Source organism: Callorhinus ursinus, unplaced genomic scaffold, assembly GCF_003265705.2.
Source record: "Callorhinus ursinus isolate GAN/ISIS: 27379988/994484 unplaced genomic scaffold, GSC_fseal_2.0 scaffold15, whole genome shotgun sequence".
In the NCBI taxonomy this organism is placed as follows: Eukaryota; Metazoa; Chordata; class Mammalia; order Carnivora; family Otariidae; genus Callorhinus; species Callorhinus ursinus.
In genome coordinates, this window is record NW_027397077.1 from 967,687 (window position 1) to 987,191 (window position 19,505).

At 62.6% G+C, this 19,505-nt stretch overlaps 3 protein-coding genes across 5 annotated transcripts in view; 2 read left to right on the plus strand and 1 right to left on the minus strand.

Annotated features, from left to right (window-relative positions):
* The window catches only part of DDA1 (DET1 and DDB1 associated 1), an 8,450-nt gene extending 6,991 nt beyond the window's left edge, over positions 1-1,459 (plus strand). Inside the window, exon 5 of the mRNA XM_025884900.2 lies at positions 769-1,459. Within this exon, the coding sequence (XP_025740685.2) occupies positions 769-879 (111 nt within the window). The 3' untranslated portion in view covers positions 880-1,459. The remainder of the gene's footprint in view (positions 1-768) is intronic.
* A 2,025-nt stretch (positions 1,460-3,484) lies between these two features.
* ANO8 (anoctamin 8) lies at positions 3,485-14,949 on the minus strand. 2 transcript variants are annotated; one of them, XM_025884901.2, is made up of 19 exons: positions 14,813-14,949; positions 13,057-13,564; positions 12,177-12,287; positions 11,916-12,048; positions 11,597-11,735; positions 11,415-11,511; positions 10,636-10,752; positions 10,429-10,556; positions 10,173-10,334; positions 9,718-9,870; positions 9,477-9,603; positions 9,301-9,356; positions 9,119-9,193; positions 7,486-8,286; positions 7,041-7,232; positions 6,781-6,912; positions 6,582-6,692; positions 5,015-5,681; positions 3,485-4,179 (listed from the first exon to the last, which is right to left on the minus strand). In XM_025884901.2, the coding sequence occupies exons 2-19, from the start codon at positions 13,466-13,468 to the stop codon at positions 3,800-3,802; spliced, it is 3,993 nt and encodes a 1,330-aa protein (XP_025740686.2). In that variant the 5' UTR covers positions 13,469-13,564; positions 14,813-14,949; the 3' UTR covers positions 3,485-3,799. The 2 variants fall into 2 exon arrangements, with proteins under 2 accessions (XP_025740686.2, XP_073757049.1); XM_073900948.1 differs by having other exon boundaries at positions 13,057-13,673; positions 14,813-14,915.
* On the plus strand, positions 14,893-18,676 carry GTPBP3 (GTP binding protein 3, mitochondrial). Of its 2 annotated transcripts, none has more exons than XM_025884898.2 (9): positions 14,893-15,108; positions 15,622-15,875; positions 15,989-16,075; positions 16,165-16,367; positions 16,557-16,629; positions 16,717-16,860; positions 17,017-17,182; positions 17,469-17,747; positions 17,952-18,676. In XM_025884898.2, the coding sequence occupies exons 1-9, from the start codon at positions 15,017-15,019 to the stop codon at positions 18,175-18,177; spliced, it is 1,524 nt and encodes a 507-aa protein (XP_025740683.1). In that variant the 5' UTR covers positions 14,893-15,016; the 3' UTR covers positions 18,178-18,676. The 2 variants fall into 2 exon arrangements, with proteins under 2 accessions (XP_025740683.1, XP_025740684.1); XM_025884899.2 differs by having other exon boundaries at positions 15,066-15,187.
* The last annotated feature ends 829 nt before the right edge of the window (positions 18,677-19,505 follow it).

Below are 19,505 nucleotides of genomic sequence, written 5' to 3' on the forward strand. Positions count from 1 at the left end.
TAACCAACTGATCCACCCAGGCGCCCTCTCTCTTTTTTTTTTTAAAGGATTTATGTATTTGAGAGAGAGAGCAGGAGACAGAGCACGAGCAGGGGGGAGGGGCAGAGGGAGGGGGAGAAGCAGACTCCCTGCTGAGCAGAGAGCCAGGTGCAGGGCTCCATCCCAGGACCCTGGGATCATGACCTGAGCTGAAGGCAGACGCTTAACCACCTGAGCCCCCCAGGCGCCCCCATTTTTTCTTTTTCTTGAATGCAGATGTGTATGTGTTCTGCATCATAGTCTTTTTGGGGTTTTTTTGCCGAACATTGAACATCAGACAGTGACCTGCTCTGGGGCCAGGCTGGAGGGGGACCCCATAATGAAGTGACTGCTCAGAAAATCTAAAGCTGCTGAGCCCACCTTGTCCTCCTGCCCTACCCCACAGACCTTGCTTCCCACCAGGAGGGAAAGGAGAGTTTCCCACGCAGGCCCACTTTTCCTCTTCTGTGGCAATGAACGTCATCCCCCTGGGTGGCTCCTGAGTGTTTTTTACCCCCAGGCATTTTGGACGGTGTGTGGGTCATTGCCAGCCGTGGGGACTCCTCACAGTGCCTAGGAGATGCCTGGCAGTCTCAGGCCGGTGGCCCCGAAGACTGTGGCTGAGCAAGGGAGGTCTGGTGGGCGGGGGGGGGGCAGGGGGCGCTGGGTTGACTGCCCCACTCCAGCCCAGCAGCAGGATTTCAGGGACTCACCCGAGTGAAGATTTACATCCCTTCTCCTTCCTCACAGAACGCCGCCAAGAAGAGAGACCAGGAGCAAGTGGACCTTGAGGGTGAGAGCTCGGCGCCCCCCCGCAAGGTCGCACGGACCGACAGCCCGGACATGCACGAGGACACTTAAGACTCTCACTCCCCCACAGGCGCCTCCTGTCTTGTCTGCTCCTCGCCTGCCCGCCTTGTGTAAGCGCCCCCCGCCCTGCCCCCCACCGGCCCACCCACACCCGACCATCCGTACCACTTCCAACCTCATAGGAGCCGATGTATTTATTTTCCTTGAGTTTTTATTTATGCTGTAAAATGTACCAAGCGATGGTTAACGGGGACGTCAGACCCAGTAGTGTGATGTTGGTAGATGCTTTTTAAAAAAACAACATTGTTATTCACAGGCCCCCCTCCCAGATCCCCCTTTTGCCCCCCACCCCCTCCACCCCAGTTCTCCGGAAAAACCAGAGCGTGTCTGCAAGGGTCTAGCGCCGGGGCCCTGCTGTAGCCTGGCAGCATGGGTGGGAGCCCTTCTCCCTGCTCCTACTCTCCAGTCCGGGCCTTAAAGACTTGGCTGGGACCTATTCCGTACCCAGGCTTTGCTCTGAATGTGTGCCAGGGGGAGAAGTCGGCATTTCCGGATCTTTCTCTTAAGTCATTTTATCATGGACTAGTGCGTGCTCCGTGTCCACCCCAATAAAAGGATCTTTCCTACTCGACCTCGCGTCTTTGCTCCGTGTGCCTCAGCCCCAGAGGACGGAGCTACTGAGAGTCGTCTCATCATCACCAAGAGGAGCCAAGAAGGGCCCCCACGTGCCAGGGCCCTGGGACCCACTGGATTCTCTCATGGGCCTGCTGTGGCCACCTCGCTCAGAGCCAAGACCTACCTGGACCCACCCCCATGCCTCACCTGTCAAGGTGTCCCGGAGGACCAGGACACCCCTGAGAGATGGTCCATGTCGCCAAGGATATAACTGTGGTCAACCCCACGCCCTGGATGCCTTGGGGCAGGGTGGCATGCCCACCAGCCACCGCAGAGACAGCCCAGGTGGCCCGGCCTCAAGTGCCCCTGGTTCAGAGACGAGGCATATGGAGCTGCGAGGAACACCCAGCCCAGGGGCTGTTGGTCTGCGAGTTACACACAGCCACTCACAGGCTGTCAGCTAGGCTGGGTTTGGGCCTGAGTTTGGAGACATAGGGGGCATTCAGGCTCCAGGCAGAAGGTTTGAGGCTTCAAACACTGGGCCTGGGGCCAGGGGGAACACTGCTTCTCCCCCCACACCAGCCCCAAGTGGGGGCCATGGTCTGGGAGCTGAGTGCTGGGGCTTTGCGGGGAAGTGGGGGGTTGGGCCATGGAGCTGGAAGGAACACCAGGCCTTAGGGGGCGCCAACCCCAGATTATCACTGTGGAGCTCCCTGCCTGAGCCAGACCGCTGGCTTGGGCCACCCAGCGCCTCCCACGGTGGAAGGTTCTGGGGTTTACCACCTAACTGTGCTGTGGGGCCGAGGGGCTTTTCCTCCCAGCTGTGGGTGGCATTTACATCACGTTGAGTCCCTGTGGTCACAAGGCAGGTGCTCACAAAATACAAGCTGACCTCGGTGGTGGTGTGGTGGGCTGAGTGCCCAAAGGCTCTAGATGCCTTGGGATCCCCAGTCCCAGGGCTCCGTCTGCCCCTAGGCAGGCACGTGGTGTCCTGATTATTAGTACAGTTCAGCTTCAAAGGCCACAGGACAGTGGGAGCCGGTGGCACCCCTGCCCGCACCTCTCTGGCCCTTGAGGGACTGGGTTCGTCTGTCAGTGTCATCCATGGCTCAGGCAGGGGTCCCATGGCCAGGGCCCACTGAGGTCTCCAGAGTGCAGGCTCCTCGGCCAGCCTTTGCCCACCTCTCCTGCCTTTGGGACCGCCCCCTTATTCCTCTGCTCCTTCAGACACCAAACTCTGCCTTCCCACACCTCTGTGCCTTTGCACAGTCTGTTCTCCTGCCTCCAGTGAACCCTGGTTTCTTCTTTCACGGCCCTCCGAAGTGCCCCTTCCTCACGCTGGCTCCCCTGGGCTCCCCCAGCCATGGAGCAGGGCGCATCAGACTCTGAGCCTTTAGCTGTGGACATGCTTGCGGTGGGGGGAGGGGTCGCGTCCCATTCCTGACCACACAACGAAGAGTCCCAGCAACTCAGGTCTGACAGCGGTCCCACAGTGAGGCGTCCCAGCCACTCTCTAATTCCATCCCCGAATGTGCCGTCCCTTCAACATTCAGACTCCGGTGCCAGGTGCCTTCTGATTTTCCTACCCCAAGTTCTTTCCACCGCGAGTGGCTCTTCAGATGACAGCCTGGGGTGGGGGGCAGTTATGCCAGAACGTGGGGCAAAGAGGACTGTGTCACCTCTGTCCCCCTGCAGGGCCAAGGCCAACTCAGGACTCAGACCTGGCACCCAAACTGCTGAGTCTTTCCAACACTTTGAGATTTCTTCCTTTGTCTAGGAGGCTGAGGCCAGGGCCTGAGGCTCTGCATCTCCTCCCAGGGGCCCCAGGCCTGGAGTTGGCCCCCAAATCTGGGCCGACTCAGAGTTGGTGCGGTCTGGAGTTTTCCATCTGTGGCCTCAAGACCCAGTTCTTAGGAGGAGGCCCCCAAGGGTCACAGGATGGGAGGGGCACCCACCCTAGGCCTGCTAGGTACCCCCAAAGCCAGCGCCAACTACAAGTCACTGGGCACCCTGATCCCCCTTCCACTGCTCTGTCCTCGAGCACTGTTGAAATATACTTTTTATTGCATTTCTGCCGTTTTACAAAAATATGACAAAATAAATTAAAAACAAATAAATAATCGCCTATTCTGTGTGTTTTCTGTTGGTTTTTTGGGGTTTCCTTTCGTTTTCCCCATCCAAGTCGAAAGGAAAACGGCAGATGGGGGGGCGGGTCAGCCCCCGGCCCTGCCCCAGGACAGGGCAGCCAATACTGGGGGCCGTCGGGCCGAAGCGCGTTTTCTGGGTGGCAGCCGCCGCCCCGGTCCACGGACTGATATTGCATATGAGAACAGGAAGGCAGGGCGGGCGGGTGGAGCTAATGCCAGGCGCTGGGCCAGCACACGGCCTGGGGGCTGGGGCTGGGCGAGGGCGCCGGGGCCTCGGGGAGCTCGGAGGTGGGCGGCAGCGGCGGGGGCGGGAGGCTATAGAAGCTGGCGTCCCCCGGCAGGGGCTGCGGGGCGGGCGGGGGCCCGGCGAGGGCGCAGGGCGGGCAGTCGGCGGCGGCGGCGGCGGCGGCGGCGGGGGCGGGGGCCTGGCGGGGGGCGGTGCCCTCGCCCCCGCAGCCCCACGGCCCGTCCCACTGCCAGCAACCTGCGGGCGGCGTCGGGGGCCGGGACAGCGGCGTTGGCGGCGGCGCGGGGCTCCGGCTGCGGCGGGTGCGGAGGGCAGGGGCGCCCACGGGGGCCAGCGCTGTCCCTGCGGAGGCGAGAGGGGCCGTTCCGGGGGGGTGCCGCCCCCGCCGCCGGACCCCGCTCAGACCCTGCCCGCGCTCCCTCCCGGGCTTCCAGGCACATGGAGGGCCTTATTGCTTCTGATCAGTGACAAGGGGTGGGCGTCTTCTGGTGCCTCCCCTGCCTCTGGGCACTGGGCCCCTCCCCATCATGGGGAAAGGACAGTCTGAGGAAGTCCCTCTGATTTCTGACCTGCGTCCCTGGTGCTGCAGCTGCCACCCCTTGGGCTCCCTGGGGGATGAGCTGCTGGAGCCTGGGGCTGGGTTGGGCTGGGGTTGGGACGGCAAGGTTGGGGTGGGGGCCGTGAGGCTGGCACCTCTTGCTCAGCATAGATGTGGGTGCAGCCTGTGGCCGAGCACCCCGAGCTCCCCAGGTGGGGGCAGCTCCAGCCCCCACCTCCAAGGAAGGCCTCCTTGAACAGCTGGGCTGCAGGGTGGGGACTTGCATAGAGGCCTGGGGGGAGGGGGGTCCAGTCCCCCCAGAGTGAGCTGGGTGTGGGGCCTTATCACAGGGGCAGGAGAGGCTGGGCCAGGTGGTGAAGAAGCCTTCTTCATCTGTCCCTGCCCCGCCGCAGGGGGGGGGGGGGGGGGGGGGGGCAGGGGGCTTTGGCTGTCGGGGTCCTGGAGACACGGAGGAGGCTTTGACTGAGAGGCTCCACGTACCACGTGCCCAGGTTCCCAGCCGGTACCAGAGACCGGGCCTCCTCTGTCCCCCTCACCCCCTCTCCCCAGGCCTGGCCACCCCAGCCCTTCCCGCCGAGCCCCGCCCAGAGTCCCCACCCCCGAGTTAAAGCTTGTGACCTGAGCCTTCCTCTTCGGGCCGGGGGGCGTCCGGCTCCTCAGCCGCAGCCTCGTCCATCGGCCCACTCCGCTGGCCTCGGCCTCCTCCACCGCCGGGGGTCCCGTCCAGCCGGGCCTGCCCACCTGCCCCATTGGACCCGGTGTCAGCCCGGGCCCCGCCGAAAGGGAAGAGCTTGCCGGCGTGGAAGGCCTTGGGCGGTGAGTGGCTGCGCTCTGGGTCCCGCCGGGTCTCAGGCGACTTGAGGAACTTGAAGCTGAGGAAGGCTGGCAGGCGGGTGTCGCTACCCGTGGGTGACTGGGCAGGGGGTGGCCGGGCGGCAGGGCCGGCCCCCGCGCCGGCCAGTGAGGATGCAGCCCCAGACGACAGGAACTTGCCCTGCAGCGGGATGATCTGCTTCAGCTTCATGACGTTGTTGGGCGCCAGCAAGGACCCCGGGCGCTTGGGCCTCTCTTGCCCGTGGCCACCTGCCCCGCTGCCCTTGGCCTTGGCGGAGGCCTTCTCGGGGGCAGCGGGGTCCAGCCCTGAGCCTTCAGCCCGAGCCTCCTCCCGGCCGCTGGCATCGCGCTCTCGCCGGGCGTGGTGCTCCGCGTGGCGCTGGCGCTCCTCCTCCTCCCGTCGCCGCCGCTGCTGCTGCTGGTAGCGGTGCTGGGCCTGGCGTTCATGTCTCTGCGGGCGCAACAGAGCCATTACTGGGACTGGGCGCACGGGGGGGGGGGGGGGGGGGGGCAGGTGCCGGCTGAGGCCCCAGGCCCTCGCGGGTGCTCTCTGCAGGAGTGGGGAGAGATCCAAACACTTACTGGGCACCAGCTGCACCCCTGGACCCACCCCGGGGCTCTCTGAGGAAGTAGGGAGAGATCTAACCACTTATTAGGCACCAACTGCATTCCTGGATCCGTGCCAGTACTTTCTGAGAATTGAGAAGGGAACGGACATTACGGGCCACCGACGCTGTTCCCAGCCATGTGCCAGGCACTGTCTTAAGAACTGGGAGAACGTAAACACATCTTGGGCCTCAACCGTTCTCTGCTTTCTGGAGAACCAGGGACAGAGTCATGACTGACACAGACCAGAGCCACATGTGGCTTTGTCAATGCCAATTTAAGTGATCAAAATAAAACAAAATAAGAATTCTGTCTCTCGGTTGTACCAGCCCCACATCAAGTGCCCGTCGGCCCCCCGTAGTGAGGGATCACACGGGGCAGGCACAGAATGTTTCCATCATCCCGGAGAGCGTCGCCTGGCCCTGATGAGCTCCTTGGCCCACTCGGCAGCTTTCTGGGGAATGTGGCAGAAGCCGGGCTTCTAGGAAGCATCCGCCGTGTCCCTGGCCCCAAACAGGACACTGCCGGCGAGCTGGCGATGACTAAAGGTTCGCAAGTGCCAGGCCGGTGTTGGATGCCACCGGGGATTCCGCGAGGGAGCGGCCCGGGCGGCGCGCTCATCATCACCCTGGGCTCCCACCTCCTTCCCTCCTGCTCAGCAGCTGGCTGCCGGCCGAGGCCGAGAAGCCCCGCTGAGTGCAGGCGGCAGCCGAGCCCGGCCCCTGCTCCCCACCGCCCCCCGTACCTTGAAGGCCTCCCGGCGCTGGTACTCCAGCTTGGCCATCTCCTCGGCCACCCAGCCTGGGATGTCGGGGATGGCCACGTGGATGAGGTACTTGAGGAGCAGGGCGAAGTGCTGAGGCGACAGAGGAGGCGGCTGCAGGCTCAGGGACGCCTTGCCCCCCGCCCCCGCTTCCCCCCCCCAACGCAGCCACCGGCCACACCTCAAGCACCACCACAGACACAATGGCCGCCTCGGGGCTGAGCCAGGGGAAGAGGCGCTGCAGCTGCCCGCACTGGCCGATTAGGTAGCAGTTGACCACGATGGCCAGGACGCCCATGGCCTCCATCACCTTCTGCAGGGGAACATGGCCGGGGAGGGCTCGGGTGGGGTCCGGCCACCCTTCCTGGGCCTCCTGCCCCGCTCCACCGCGCCCGGGCTCCCTCCGGGCCTCGGCTCCGAGCCCCCGGCCGCTCCCCACACCTGCCACTGGCCGATGCTCCCAACCCGCTGCCCGAAGGGCCGCTGCAGCCCCGTGCACAGCTTGAGGGCGTCGCTCCGGATCTCGATGAGGTTGTTGACCAGGGCGCACAGAGCAGCCAGGGGGAAGGCAGACGAGAAGAGGACAACGTAGCCGAACTGCACGAACATCTCCTGGTAGTCCTGGAAGGTGTCCTGCAGGCGGGTGCCCGGGTGTGGCCTTGGGCCCCCTCCCTCAGACCCGGATGCCTCCTACCTTCGACTACCTTCTTCTCTCGAGGCCGCCTCCCGCCCTCCGATTCTCCTGAATGGACCCAGAGCTCCCCGCCCGGCAAGTTCCCAGCCACACATCCAGGGCCCCGTTTCCTCACGCCCCCGACCTCCACCCTCAGGCCGCATGCCCTGCCCTGCTGAGGGCCCGGCCTTGGGCCTCAGACACCCTCCTCACCTCATACTTCTTCATACAGCTCTCAAGCTCGGCCTGGGTGAGTTGGGGTGAGTGCTCCTCCTCGGGTGGGTCAATCCAAGACGACCGATTCTGCCGCCGCTGCCTCCGGCCCGAGTCACCTGAGCCAGGCTCTGGGTCTGGGTCCCCGTCTGGCCCCTGGTCACGGCCCTCGCCCCCAGCCCGGCGGAGCAGGGCGGCTGGAGGCTCCCGCGCAGGACTGCCGGGAGCCCCTTCGGCCTCATCGTCTTCTTCGGCCAGCGTGAATACTCCCGGCTCCAGCCCCTTCTCCACCATAGTGGGGCTCCCCTCCTCCAGGAGGGCCTCTGGGCCAGGCCGCCGCCGGCCGGCACCGCGCTCAGCAAAGCTGACCTTCTTCAGCCGGAGCCCGCAGTCCAGGAGGCCGCTGTCCTCGCCCTCCTCCTCGTCATCTTCCTCCTCTTCCTCCTCCTCCTCCTCCTCCTCCTCCTCCTCCTCCTCGCCCTCCCGAGGCCCGTCCCCCACCTCCCCACCCTCCCCTGCCGGCCGCCGCTCCACGGGAGCCTCCTCCTCCTCCTCAGGTGCCCCGCAGCCCCCACCGAGACACCTGCGGGCCCCGCCGCCGCTGCCACCCTCTTCGGCCTGGGGTCCGAGGCGACGGGGTGCGGGGCGCTGGAGGCTCAGCAGGCCGAGCAGGGCGCGGGCCAGCTCCCAGGCCGCCTGCAGGCCGAGCTCGCCGCGGCCCAGCCGCCGGTACAGGTGCGGCTGCAAGACCTCGCGCACGTTCTGGAGGAACTGGCGGGTGATCAGCAGAGTGGCCAGCATCTGGGGGGCAGGAAGAGGGAGGAGAGAGGCCACGTGGGGCGCGGGCGGGGCCCGGGGCACTGGGGCAGGCTGCTGGGGCTGGGGACCCGCCCTCCAGGAGCAAGTTTCCAGACACATGCCCTGAACCCAACTGCCGACTCCGCCCCATGTTAATGATGCCCCAGGACGTGGAGGCCCCGGCACTCAACCTCTGCAGCCTCTCCCCACCATTCCTCTGCCACAAACCGTAGCCTGGCAGGCCACAGTGCTCCGAGTCAACCTCCTGGGGTTGCAACGCATGTTTCCACCCTGCTGTGGCTCAGGGTCCCCCTGCTTTGCAGCACTGCCCGGGAGCTCAGCTGGGGCCCAGGGCCTCAGGAGGCCCCTGCCGTCTGCACCCCATCAGCAGAGCCCCGGCCCCTTGGAACATGCACCCTCGGCTCAGGCAGCGTGAGGCCCCAAGCACAGCCACACTGCCCGCCCTGGCGAGGTCCTGCGGGCTCGCCATCTGCCCCTACTTTGGCCCGGGCCATGAGCAGGAGGCCCCGGAGGGAGAGGAGGAGCAGGTGGAACCGCAGGGCCGCGAGCGGGACCAGCACCGCCCGAAGCTGCCGCTCGAGGCTCTGGGACAGGGACAGGACGAGCAGGAGCTGTGGAGGGACCGACGGACAGGTGGACGGACAGATGGGGGGGCGACAGGCAGAGAGAGGACACACGGACGGACGGACGGACGGACAGAGAGAAAAGGATGGAGGACGGGGGGGAGGGGCTGGAGAGCCCGTGGACCCCTTGGGCCAAGTCCGGCCCCCCACTGGCCACCACTGGGGGGCACTGCCTTGGGCTGGGGTCTCACCTCTTTCAAGCGCTCCATGTCTTTGAGGTAGAAGCCGATGTAGAAGAGGCTCAGGTAGGAATTGACAAACTGGAACTGTGGGAAGGAAGCAGGGGGGCAATCCCTCTGCTGCCCGGTCCCCAGGAGCCCCTCCTGTGCCCCATGCAGAGCCCTCACTGCCCACCTGCTGGCGCCCAACTCACCAGGACGACTTTGATGATGAGGTGCTTCTCATAGGCGCTCTCCAGCCGGTAATTCTCTGGGGGCCGAGGGGGTGAGTGAGGAGGTGGCCCAGGCCCCCAGAAGGCAGCGCGGGCCCTTGAAGGGCAGTAGGGACCTTCCTCCCCAGGGCAACAGGACCACCCCTTGCAGGGCATACCCATGTCGTTGAGCCAGATGGCGAGCTTCTTATAGCCCTCGGCACTGGCGCTGACCAGCAAGGCCAGCACAACTTTGGGCAGGAAGCGGGCAAGACGGGGCAGCCCTTTCACGCTCAGCACCAGCTCCTGCAGGGGCAGGGGGTTCACAGGTCATCCTGGCATCTGGGCTCAGGCCGGAGTGGACCTGGGCCGGGGGTGGCCAGGTCAGGGCCAAGGCCAGGGCTGGGGGCCGGAGGTCACCTGCAGCTGGAAGCAGCCGAGCATGAGCAGAAACACGCAGGCCAGGCAGGTGAGGCACAAGGGGAGGCTCACAAGCAGCTGGAAGAGCAGCCGCTTCCAGGGCGGGTAGTAGAACTCCTCAGCCCGCGTCACAGGGCTGATGCGCCGGATACCCTGGCAGAGGGTGGGGCTCAGCATGAGGCCGGAGGGGCTGCCCCTGCCCCCACACACCTTTCCCAAGGCCTCGGAATTCAATTTCCCTCCACCATGCCTTTGCTTTTGCGGTGCCCCCACCTAGTCCACCTTTCCCAGTCCCTCATATGCAATTTCCCACGCCTCTCCTTAGGAGCATGCAGAGGCCCCCACCTGGCATACCCTTTCTGATGCTGCAGCCCTATTTCACACCTTGTCTTTGCCCCTGCAGTGCCCCCCCATCTCATTCTTAGAGTCCTTGGACTCAGACACCCCCAACTGACCCTGAACTGGGGTCGTGGTTCCTCCACAGCTTCCCCAGGTGAGTCCAGCGTCCCCCATTTGTAGGCCAGCTCTGCCCCCCTCCGTTTCCACTCCTCCAAGAACAGGGTTGACCAGACCACGTTGAAGAGGGCAAAAACCACACACGATACATCTCGGCTTGTCTGGGGATGGCGGAAGGCTGAGCTGTTAGCCAGGTTGGCCCAGGGAGGAGGGTGTCTCAGGCACTCCAGCCCCAGCCCAGCCCACTCCCAGCACCTGATCAGCCTCCGTAAATGTGTACAGGACAGAGCCAAAGACAGCTGGGTATACCATCGCTGATGTGTAGAAGCCCAGCCAGGCAAAGTACATGGCAATCTTCACTCCAAAGTAGTCACAGATCTCATCTGCCAGGAGCACAGGGGGGTCCTGGTCAGCCCTGCCCGCTTCCTGAGACTCCCGCACACCCCCCACCTGGGGCCACACCTAGAGGCTGGTTTTCACACACAGCTTGCACCCATGACTTCATGAGGCGGTTCAGGATGCGCTGCTCGTGGACAGGGAACACCTGCTGGATGATCCCGCGGGCCGCCAGCTCAGGGACTGTTGGGGGACAAGAGAGGGTGAGCCCCACCCTTCTGCCTGTGCCTGGCCTGGACAGTCCCCCCCACCCCCCAGCCCGAAACCCAAGTCACAGTTTTTCCCTGCTTTTAATTCTTCAGAGGCTCTTCCCAGGGGAGGAGTTCTGAGTGGGCAGAATATCTGGTTCTCCTTCAGAATTTGGGAGGTGCAGAGGCAGGCAGGAGGGGGCACAGGAATCCACCTGGGAGGGCGGGGTCCCAGTGTGGAACCCTGTTTTTAAATAAAGCCATTTGGCCTCAGATCACTGCTCCGAAGGTCTGAGGAATGGTGCAAAGCCGGCGTCAGAAGGTGAACTTGGAGCAGCTGGTCTCTTGGAGAGGAAACTGAGGCCCAGGGCCTCACCACACAGTGCGTGGAGTGCTGTCCTTGGTCCTGCCCCTACCTTATCCCAGACGCAGAAAACCATTTCTCTTGGACATGCCTCCCGGGGAGTAAGCCCCACCCCTATGCTAACGCCACGGCCCCCTCACACCATTGATTGCTGTCTCTAGGCCCCACCCAACTCTTCACTAGCTTTTTTGCTCGGTTGCCTCTAGGCCCCACCCTCTCGCATTGATAGGTTGTATTCTAAGAGCCCCACCCAACTCCCCACTTGCGATTGGAGATCGGTCCCGCCTGCTTACTGATTGGCTGGTCCTCCAGGAAGCGCACATTGTGCAGCGCCTCGCCCTGCTTGGCCCGTAGGTTCTGCAGCCAAAAGCGGATGATGCTCTGGCGTTCCTGCAGGGGAGAGGGTAGGGCCTGAGCACAGGAAACAGCGGCCCAAGCGCTAGGGCTGCGCCCTGGGAGCCAGAGCTGGCCGCACCTGGGAGGTGAAGAAGCGCAGCTCACTCTCCACATTCTCGTAGATGAAGTCCTCCTCGCAAGAGAAGCCGCGGGTGCCCCCGCCAAACTCGGCCTTCACCGCTTTGCGCAAACCCAGCTCGTCGGCTCCTCGAAGTAGGCTGCCAAGAAGACACGGAGGTGGGGTCATGGGGAGACCCTGGCTCACCGTCCTGGAGCTAGGGTTGGTGTACCTGGCGGCCACCTGGGACAAACGCAAGGCGCTAAACCTCACAGTTGGCGCTTGGAAGGGTGGGGAGCTGGGTAGCAGGGTCAGCGAGAGGCCAGGGACAGAGACTCGCCTCTCATACGTGGCGGTGACGAAGAAGGCATAGGCACGCGTGTGGCGGTGGTGGCGGACTTGCACGATGAGCTCAGGGATGCCCACGCGAATGTGGTTCAGCAGCCATAGCAGCGTGTGGTCATCAGTCGTGTCTGCCAAGGGGCACAGGGACTGATGGCTCTTGCCACAAGGGGTCCGAGGCCTCTTACAGACTTCTACTCAGGGGAGCCCAGCTCAGGGGAGCCCATCTGGGCACCGGGCAGGCGGCGGGCACAGGTACCTGGAAAGGTCATCAGCACGTCGCAGTTCTCCGTGGGCACTGTCTTCATCCACGCCTTGTGAGACACCAGGTAGCGACCAGCCTGCAGAAGCCGCTTTCCAAAAAGCTTATCTAGGGGGCAGGCAGGGCAGGGCCCAGGTCAGGCCACTCCCAGACGAGGACCCCAGCCTCCAGTTTAGTCCCTTGAGCCCTAGCCCCTGCTTGCACACTGGCCACGGCTCTTCCGCACTCAGTCTGGCATCCGGGGACCTGCAAGCTTTGGCCTCGGCTCGTTTCCTTCCCTCCTCGTCCTTGCACCAGCCAGGCCTTCCTCCAGGAATGCCCTTCCCCCAGGTCCTCCTTTACAAATCTTACTCATTCTTGAGGCCCAGCTCCGCCTCCAAAACCACAATCGATGGGGCGCTCACTAGCAGCCCTGAGCGCTTCACCACATCATGTCAGCGCGTCCTCATAGCTGGGCGCGGTTCTTACCCCCATTTCACAGGTGAGGAAACTGAGGACCAGGGCGTTTAAGTCACGCACGCAAGGTCACACAGGCGAGCTGGGATTCGAACCCAGGACCGTGATTCCGTATCCTCTGCGAGGAGGCTCTCTCAAGCGCATCCCTGCTGGGCTGCGATCCGGTAACCCAAAGGGGTGACTGAGATCAGCCCCGGGTCGGGGCCCTCGGAGGGGCGTGTCCGAGTCTCTGCGCTGGGACCCCCGACCCCTGTACCGTACCAGCCGCGCTGGCCCCGCCGCAGCCGCAGTGCCGGGAGAAGCCGGCCCCTCGACTGGACTCCAGGCCCGGGACGGCTGACCCCAATCCCACTCCCCGTCCAGCCGCCGCGCGCACCACAGGCACCTGCAACCCTGTCAGATCCAGCCGCCGCACACATACCCAGAACTCCAGACGCCGGGGCTGCAGGCTCGCCGTCAGGCGGGGGCCTCTTGCCACGCTCGCCCTCCAGGGACGTGCCCCCGGCACTGGAGGTGGCTTCGGCCATGGCGAGGGCAGGGCAGGTCAGGGGCTGCGGGCGGCCCGAGCGCCGGGGGGCCCCGGGCTCATCCGGCCGGTGCAGCCGCGGAGCGCGCTGGAGGTGGAGACAAAGGCCGCGCCCGCCCGCGCCGGCCGCCGTCCCCGCGTGCCCGAGCGCTGCTTCTCGTCTCCGCCCGCGCGGAACCTCGATTCTCCTCGTCCCCGCGCACGTCGCTCTTGGGTTCTCGACTCCGCCCGTGTTGTTTTCTGGATTTCGTTCTCGCCCGCCCACTTCGCTTTCTGGTGCTTGTCTCCGCCCGCACCGAAGATGCATTCACCGAGGATGTGTCTCCGCCCGCGTCGAATTCTGGGTCTCGTCACCGCCCGTCCCGGGCCTGGATTCTCCGCCTCCGAGCCTTAGTTTCCCCATCTGCAAGGGCGCGGTTTGGAATCTTGAGTTGGGCGTGATTTGACCACGGCGGGACGTGGGAGGGGGAGGGCCTGGGCGGGGTTGATTCCAGGTATCAATAACTTCACATCTAGAGTACGAATTAATAGTTTACAGCAAGTCCTGCCTCAGGGCCTTAGCATGTGCCAGTCAACCACTTAAGGCACTCCTCACGCCCTTCCCGTCCAGTTAACCCCTGCGCCCCTCAGGAGGTAACCTCCTCAGAGAGGACCCGATAGAGCTGCCAAGTTTAGCAAATAAAAGTACAGTCCTCCCACTGTATGAAAGAATTTCAGGCAAACGAATACATTTTTAGTATGTCCCAAATATTACATGGTACATAGTTATACCAAAACCTTATTTATTGTTTACCTGAAATTCACATTTAACTGGGTGTTCTGTATTTTATCTGCACCCAGAACCCTGATCGTCCTGAGTAGCCTTTTCTGTTAGACTGGGAGCCCAGAGAGGGCAGGGGCCCCTTCTGGTTCTTAGCGCACACAGTAGGCACTTGATGTATACTTATGACAGATGGGACAACTCGGAGAAGGCGAGTGTCCGCGTTTGTCACTCTTTGACAAATGAAAAAGTTAAGCGGGTCGAGGCAGGAATTAGAACTCTAGCGGGTCCGACAGTCTTCCCAAGTGCAAGTGCGTCGCCCGCCCGCTCTGTCCAAGAACCAGAGAATTGTCCGTGCGAAAGAGCCCGCGGAGACCCCGCCCAGCCAGTGCCTGGAATTCCACCATCAGCGCTTTTATTCCGCTATTCTGCGCTGTCCTGGTTTAACCTGAAAGTAATCCCCGAGAGTCCCCTTTCTGGCTTTCGGGGAGCCAGACACAGACCGGACATTCAGCTCTGCAGGAGCAGGCCTGGGCTAGGAAAGCCCAGAAGGCAGAGAGGGCTATGCTGGGGATTCCAGAAAGGTGTCCTGTCAGAGGGGGACCTTGGAGCTAGGTCCCGAGGATGAGTTTGTCAAATGAAGAAGGGAATCCGAGGAGGCGGGAGGGAAAGCTGGGGGAGGAGCGAGAAACTCGGAGAGTTCTGGGAACACAGGTAGGAATCTTCCCAGAAATTTGAACTAGATTTTACTAGGACCAGTGCGTGGGTTCCCCGGAACTCATCCCTCTCCGCCCCTGAGATGCTCTTGCTTCGCCTAAAGCCACGGGGTATTTTCCATCCACCCAGATGGAAAATACGGGGCTGGAACCCTCGCCTCGGTGTAATTCCTACCGCCCTGGGCGAAGCCTGGTTCTTCCTCCCACTCTTCATTTCCGGTGTCTCGGATACCCGAGGTTCTAGGATCCTAGAAATTCGGTCTCATGTTGCCGGGGGAACGCCATTTCGCTGCACCCCCGCGTCCAGCCGCTTCCCCGCCTTTGCCCTGACATTAGCCAATAGAAACGAAGATCTTCAGGGGGTCTCCTAAGGGGCCCAATGATGATCGAGAATCGTGGAGCACTTTACCAGTCACGCCGCGGAGTGGGTGGAGCCTCCTGTCAGGACTGGAAGCCACCCAGGCAGAGAGGGTAGGCGGGTCGCCGGTTGTGAACCCATGTGGCGGGTGTTGTGGACCCTAGTAGCTCGGGCCGCACGTGGGCCTCGCAGGTGGGGCGATACGGGAAATGGGTGTGACAGCGTGGGGTGCTGGTTGGGCTCCAAACCCTCTTCCGGGGATCTGGGTCCCAGTTGCCTGGGGCAGAACCACCTTTCACATTTTCCCAAGCCCCAATCCGTTCATCCCCCTGCAGCAGAGCCCACATCTGGGTCACCTGTTGGCCTCAAAGTACCCATTCGGGTCACACTCTTGACATCAGCGCCCTCACCCTCACAATATATTCACCCCCCTGCCGCAAACCCACATCTGGGTCAACTTTTGCTCTCAGAGACCTCAATTGGGTCACCCTCTGGCCTCAGACGCTCCAATCTGCCCATCCCCCAGCCTCAGAGCCTCCACCTGGGGCATCTGCCGAACATCCAGCGCTCTATCCACCTGCCACTCAGCCACAGAGCCTCCCAGAGGCACTGATTCTTCTCTCCAGTCCCAGATCGTGCACGCGCCAGGGCAGCGGCGCCCCGGCCCCCGGTTCCGGGGCCACTATCTTCGCGCTGAGCTCCGGCCAAGGCCGCTGCGGCATCGCGGTGATCCGGACCAGCGGTCCTTCCAGCGGCCACGCCCTCCGGAGTCTCACGGCGCCGCGGGACTTGCCCCCGGCTCGCAGCGCCTGCCTGCGCCTGCTCAGCCACCCCCGTTCCGGGGAGCCGTTGGACCACGCGCTGGTGCTCTGGTTCCCAGGTGAGGGGTTCCAGATCCCGAACCTGCTGTAGCTCTCATGACCCAGTTTCCCACCCCCCCCCCAAGGCGTTTGCCTAGCCTTACTCTCCTCGACTCCCGTCTCACCACACTAGGTCCCCAAAGTTTCACGGGTGAGGACTGCGCGGAGTTCCACGTGCATGGAGGCCCGGCGGTGGTGAGTGGCGTCCTGCAGGCCCTGGGTGAGTCTGCAGCCTTGGGTTCGAAGTCTGGCTCTGCCAGTGGATCTGGGTGGGGGCCAGGGAGCTCAGGATCCACTACCTTCCCGCAGGCAGTGTGCCAGGGCTGCGGCCGGCCGAGGCTGGTGAGTTCACCAGGCGGGCATTCGCTCACGGGAAGCTGAGCCTGACCGAGGTGGAGGGGCTAGCGGATCTAATTCATGCAGAAACCGAGGCGCAGCGGCGGCAGGCGCTGAGGCAGCTGGACGGGGAACTGGGCCACCTCTGCCGTGGCTGGGCCAAGACTCTCACTAAGGCAAGCCCCCTCTTCGCCCATTCCCTGCCTCAGAGACTCCACCTGCCCATTCTCTGTGTGAGAGCTTCCTGTGCATGAAGCCTCCAGTCTGGTCCCTTGGGTCAGACTTGACCTGGGCACATTGTGTGTGTGTGTGTGGGGGGGGTTCCTGGGTTACCACATCACCACTCCGTCCCCCTATCCCCCCAGGCTCTGGCTCATGTGGAGGCCTATATCGACTTTGGTGAGGATGACAACCTGGAGGAGGGCGTCCTGGAGCAAGGTGGGTCCTCCTAGCGGTTGGGGCACCTGTCATCGTAGCCCTTGGAGGCCCCCTCACTCCCTCCCCTCTGCTTTCTTCCATCCACAGCTGACAGCCAAGTGCGGGAGCTGGAGCTGGCACTGAGCGCACATCTTCGAGATGCCAGGCGCGGGCAGAGGCTTCGCTCAGGGGCGCACGTAGTGGTCGCAGGACCCCCCAACGCTGGCAAGAGCAGCCTGGTGAACCTACTCAGTGCGTGGGGGGCGGGGCCTAACTCCGGGGGCGGGGCCGGAGCTGGGGAGCTGTTTGGGTGTGGGGGAGGAGCCGGGAGGTGGAGTCTGGGGGAGGGGCTCTACGGCCCCCACCCCGCCCTCTTCGCGATAACCCCCACCCCCCATTCCGTCCCAGGCCGGAAGCCTGTGTCCATAGTGTCCCCGGAGCCGGGGACCACCCGCGACGTGCTGGAGACCCCCGTGGACCTGGCCGGGTTCCCGGCGCTGCTGAGCGACACGGCGGGCTTGCGCGAGGGCGTGGGGCCGGTGGAGCAGGAGGGCGTGCGGCGCGCCCGCGAGAGGTAGGCTGGTAGGGTGGTGGGAGGGGGAGACAGAGCCCTTCCACTTCTATTTCTCCTTGCTGCATTTATTTTGTGTCCCTCCCGAATCAGGAAAGGCTGCTAAGGTCTCTTGGGTGGGGGCTCTGATGTGGGGAGAGCCACCGCGTAAATTCAGCCTCTGTTCCTGCCCCGCCCCTCTTGCCCTGCCCCGCCCTCACATGCCATGCCCCGCCCCTCTTGCTCTGCCCCCGCCCCCCCAGGTGCCCTTAATTACTGAACTCTTGGTTGGTTCTCCCTGTTCCCCCAGGCTGGAGCAGGCTGACCTCATTCTGGCAGTGCTGGATGCTTCTGACCTGGCCTCTCCGTCCAGCTGCAACTTCCTGGATACCGTTGTCGTCCGCCCAGGCGCTGGGAGCCCCAGGGAGAACAGCCAGCGCCTCCTGCTGGTGCTGAACAAATCGGACTTGCTGCCTCGAGGGGGCCCAGACCCCAGGCCCGACCTGCCCCCGCACCTGCTGCTGTCCTGCTTGACCGGAGAGGGTTTGAATGGCCTCCTGGAGGCGCTGAGGAAGGAGCTGGCTGAAGTGTGAGCGGCTCCCCCGCCCCGCCTCCGCCCGTCCCTGTTCCGGCAGCCGGCCTCAACCCAAGTTCCAGTCAGGGCAGAGCCACTGGCTTTGGACACGTACCCGCCCCCAGGCTCATTTTCTGGGTCCACAAAATGCCAGTGATCATCCCCCTTCCAATGGTAGTTGTGAAAGTTGAGAAAGACAGCATCCTTTGTCCCTTCCAGGTGTGGGGACCCGTCCACAGGCCCACCACTTCTGACGCGTGTAAGACACCAGCATCATCTCCAGGGCTGCCTGGATGCCCTCGGCCACTACAAGCAGACCAAAGACCTAGCCCTGGCTGCTGAGGCGCTGCGACTCGCCCGGGGCCACCTGGGCCGCATCACCGGCGGAGGGGGCACTGAGGAGGTCCTGGACATCATCTTCCGGGACTTCTGCGTAGGCAAGTGAGGGGACCACTGAAGCTCCCAGCCAGGCTGGGGGTGGGGCGGGGCCAGGAGCCCTGAGGCATGTGGGAATAGCTTAGGCCCAGTGAGAATCTCATCCCCTGAGGGAAGAACTTGGCCCCAGGACGGTGAAGCGAAGTGCCTCCTTCAGAGGTGGTGAGCTCCCTGTTGCTGGGTGTAGCTTAGTTCCCTGGCAGGGACGTGCTAGGGGTTCCAGCCCTGGCGTGGAGCTCAACGGAGGTCCCTTTGGGTTCCGATGCTGGGGGAGTAGGAGTGGACGGTTGCCGTAGGGGTGGGAGGGCCTCAGGGATCTTTGTTTTGTGGTTTTTAATTTATTTTGCAAATACTAAAGGAATAATAAAAAAATTCAGGTGATCCAGAAATGCTTAAACATGGAAATCTCCCCCCGCCCCATCCCTTGGGGTCAGTTTGTGTCCTTCCAGAATTCTCTCTGCTGTTCTGCATACTTGTGGATACACCTATAAAATATGTTTTGTCTTGTATTTTGTACATAAAGTGTGTGTATTGCTCTGCAAGTTATCATTCTCTTTTTTAGTATTAATCTTGAAGCTTTGCCTCTTATGTTTTATTTAATTTATTTCTTTATTTGCCTCTTATATTTTAAAAGAGACCTGCAAGATCCCAGGTCCCTATGCCCTCTGAGCTTATGCATTCATTCCCTCAGTAACTGTCAAGCACCTGCTATGTGCTAGAGTTGCACACGTCATTTTATTGTTTTTTTTTTTAAAGATTTTATTTATTTATTTGAGAGAGAATGAGAGACAGCATGAGAGGGAGGAGAGTCAGAGGGAGAAGCAGACTCCCTGCTGAGCAGGGAGCCCGATGTGGGACTCGATCCCGGGACTCCAGGATCATGACCTGAGCCGAAGGCAGTCGCTTAACCAACTGAGCCACCCAGGCGCTCTTACTGTTTTTTTTTTTAAGATTTTATTTATTTATTTGAGAGAGAGAGAATGAGAGATAGCGTGAGAGGGAAGAGGGTCAGAGGGAGAAGCAGACTCCCTGCTGAGCAGGGAGCCCTTTGTGGGACTCGATCCCGGGACTCCAGGATCGTGACCTGAGCCGAAGGCAGTCGCTTAACCAACTGAACCACCCAGGCGCCCCCCATTTTATTGGGTTTTGATAACAGCACAACGCAGTGAGTATTTTGTTATCGTTTTGCAGATGAGGAAACTAAGGCTCAGAGAATTAGTTGCTTGACATCCCCACCTTTGGGATTTGCACATAGGTTTGTTCGGACTTCCAGTCTGAGTTTGCTGCAGGCCTTCTGTGCAACAGGCCAAGTGCAGGATGCTGGGAACACAAAGGGGA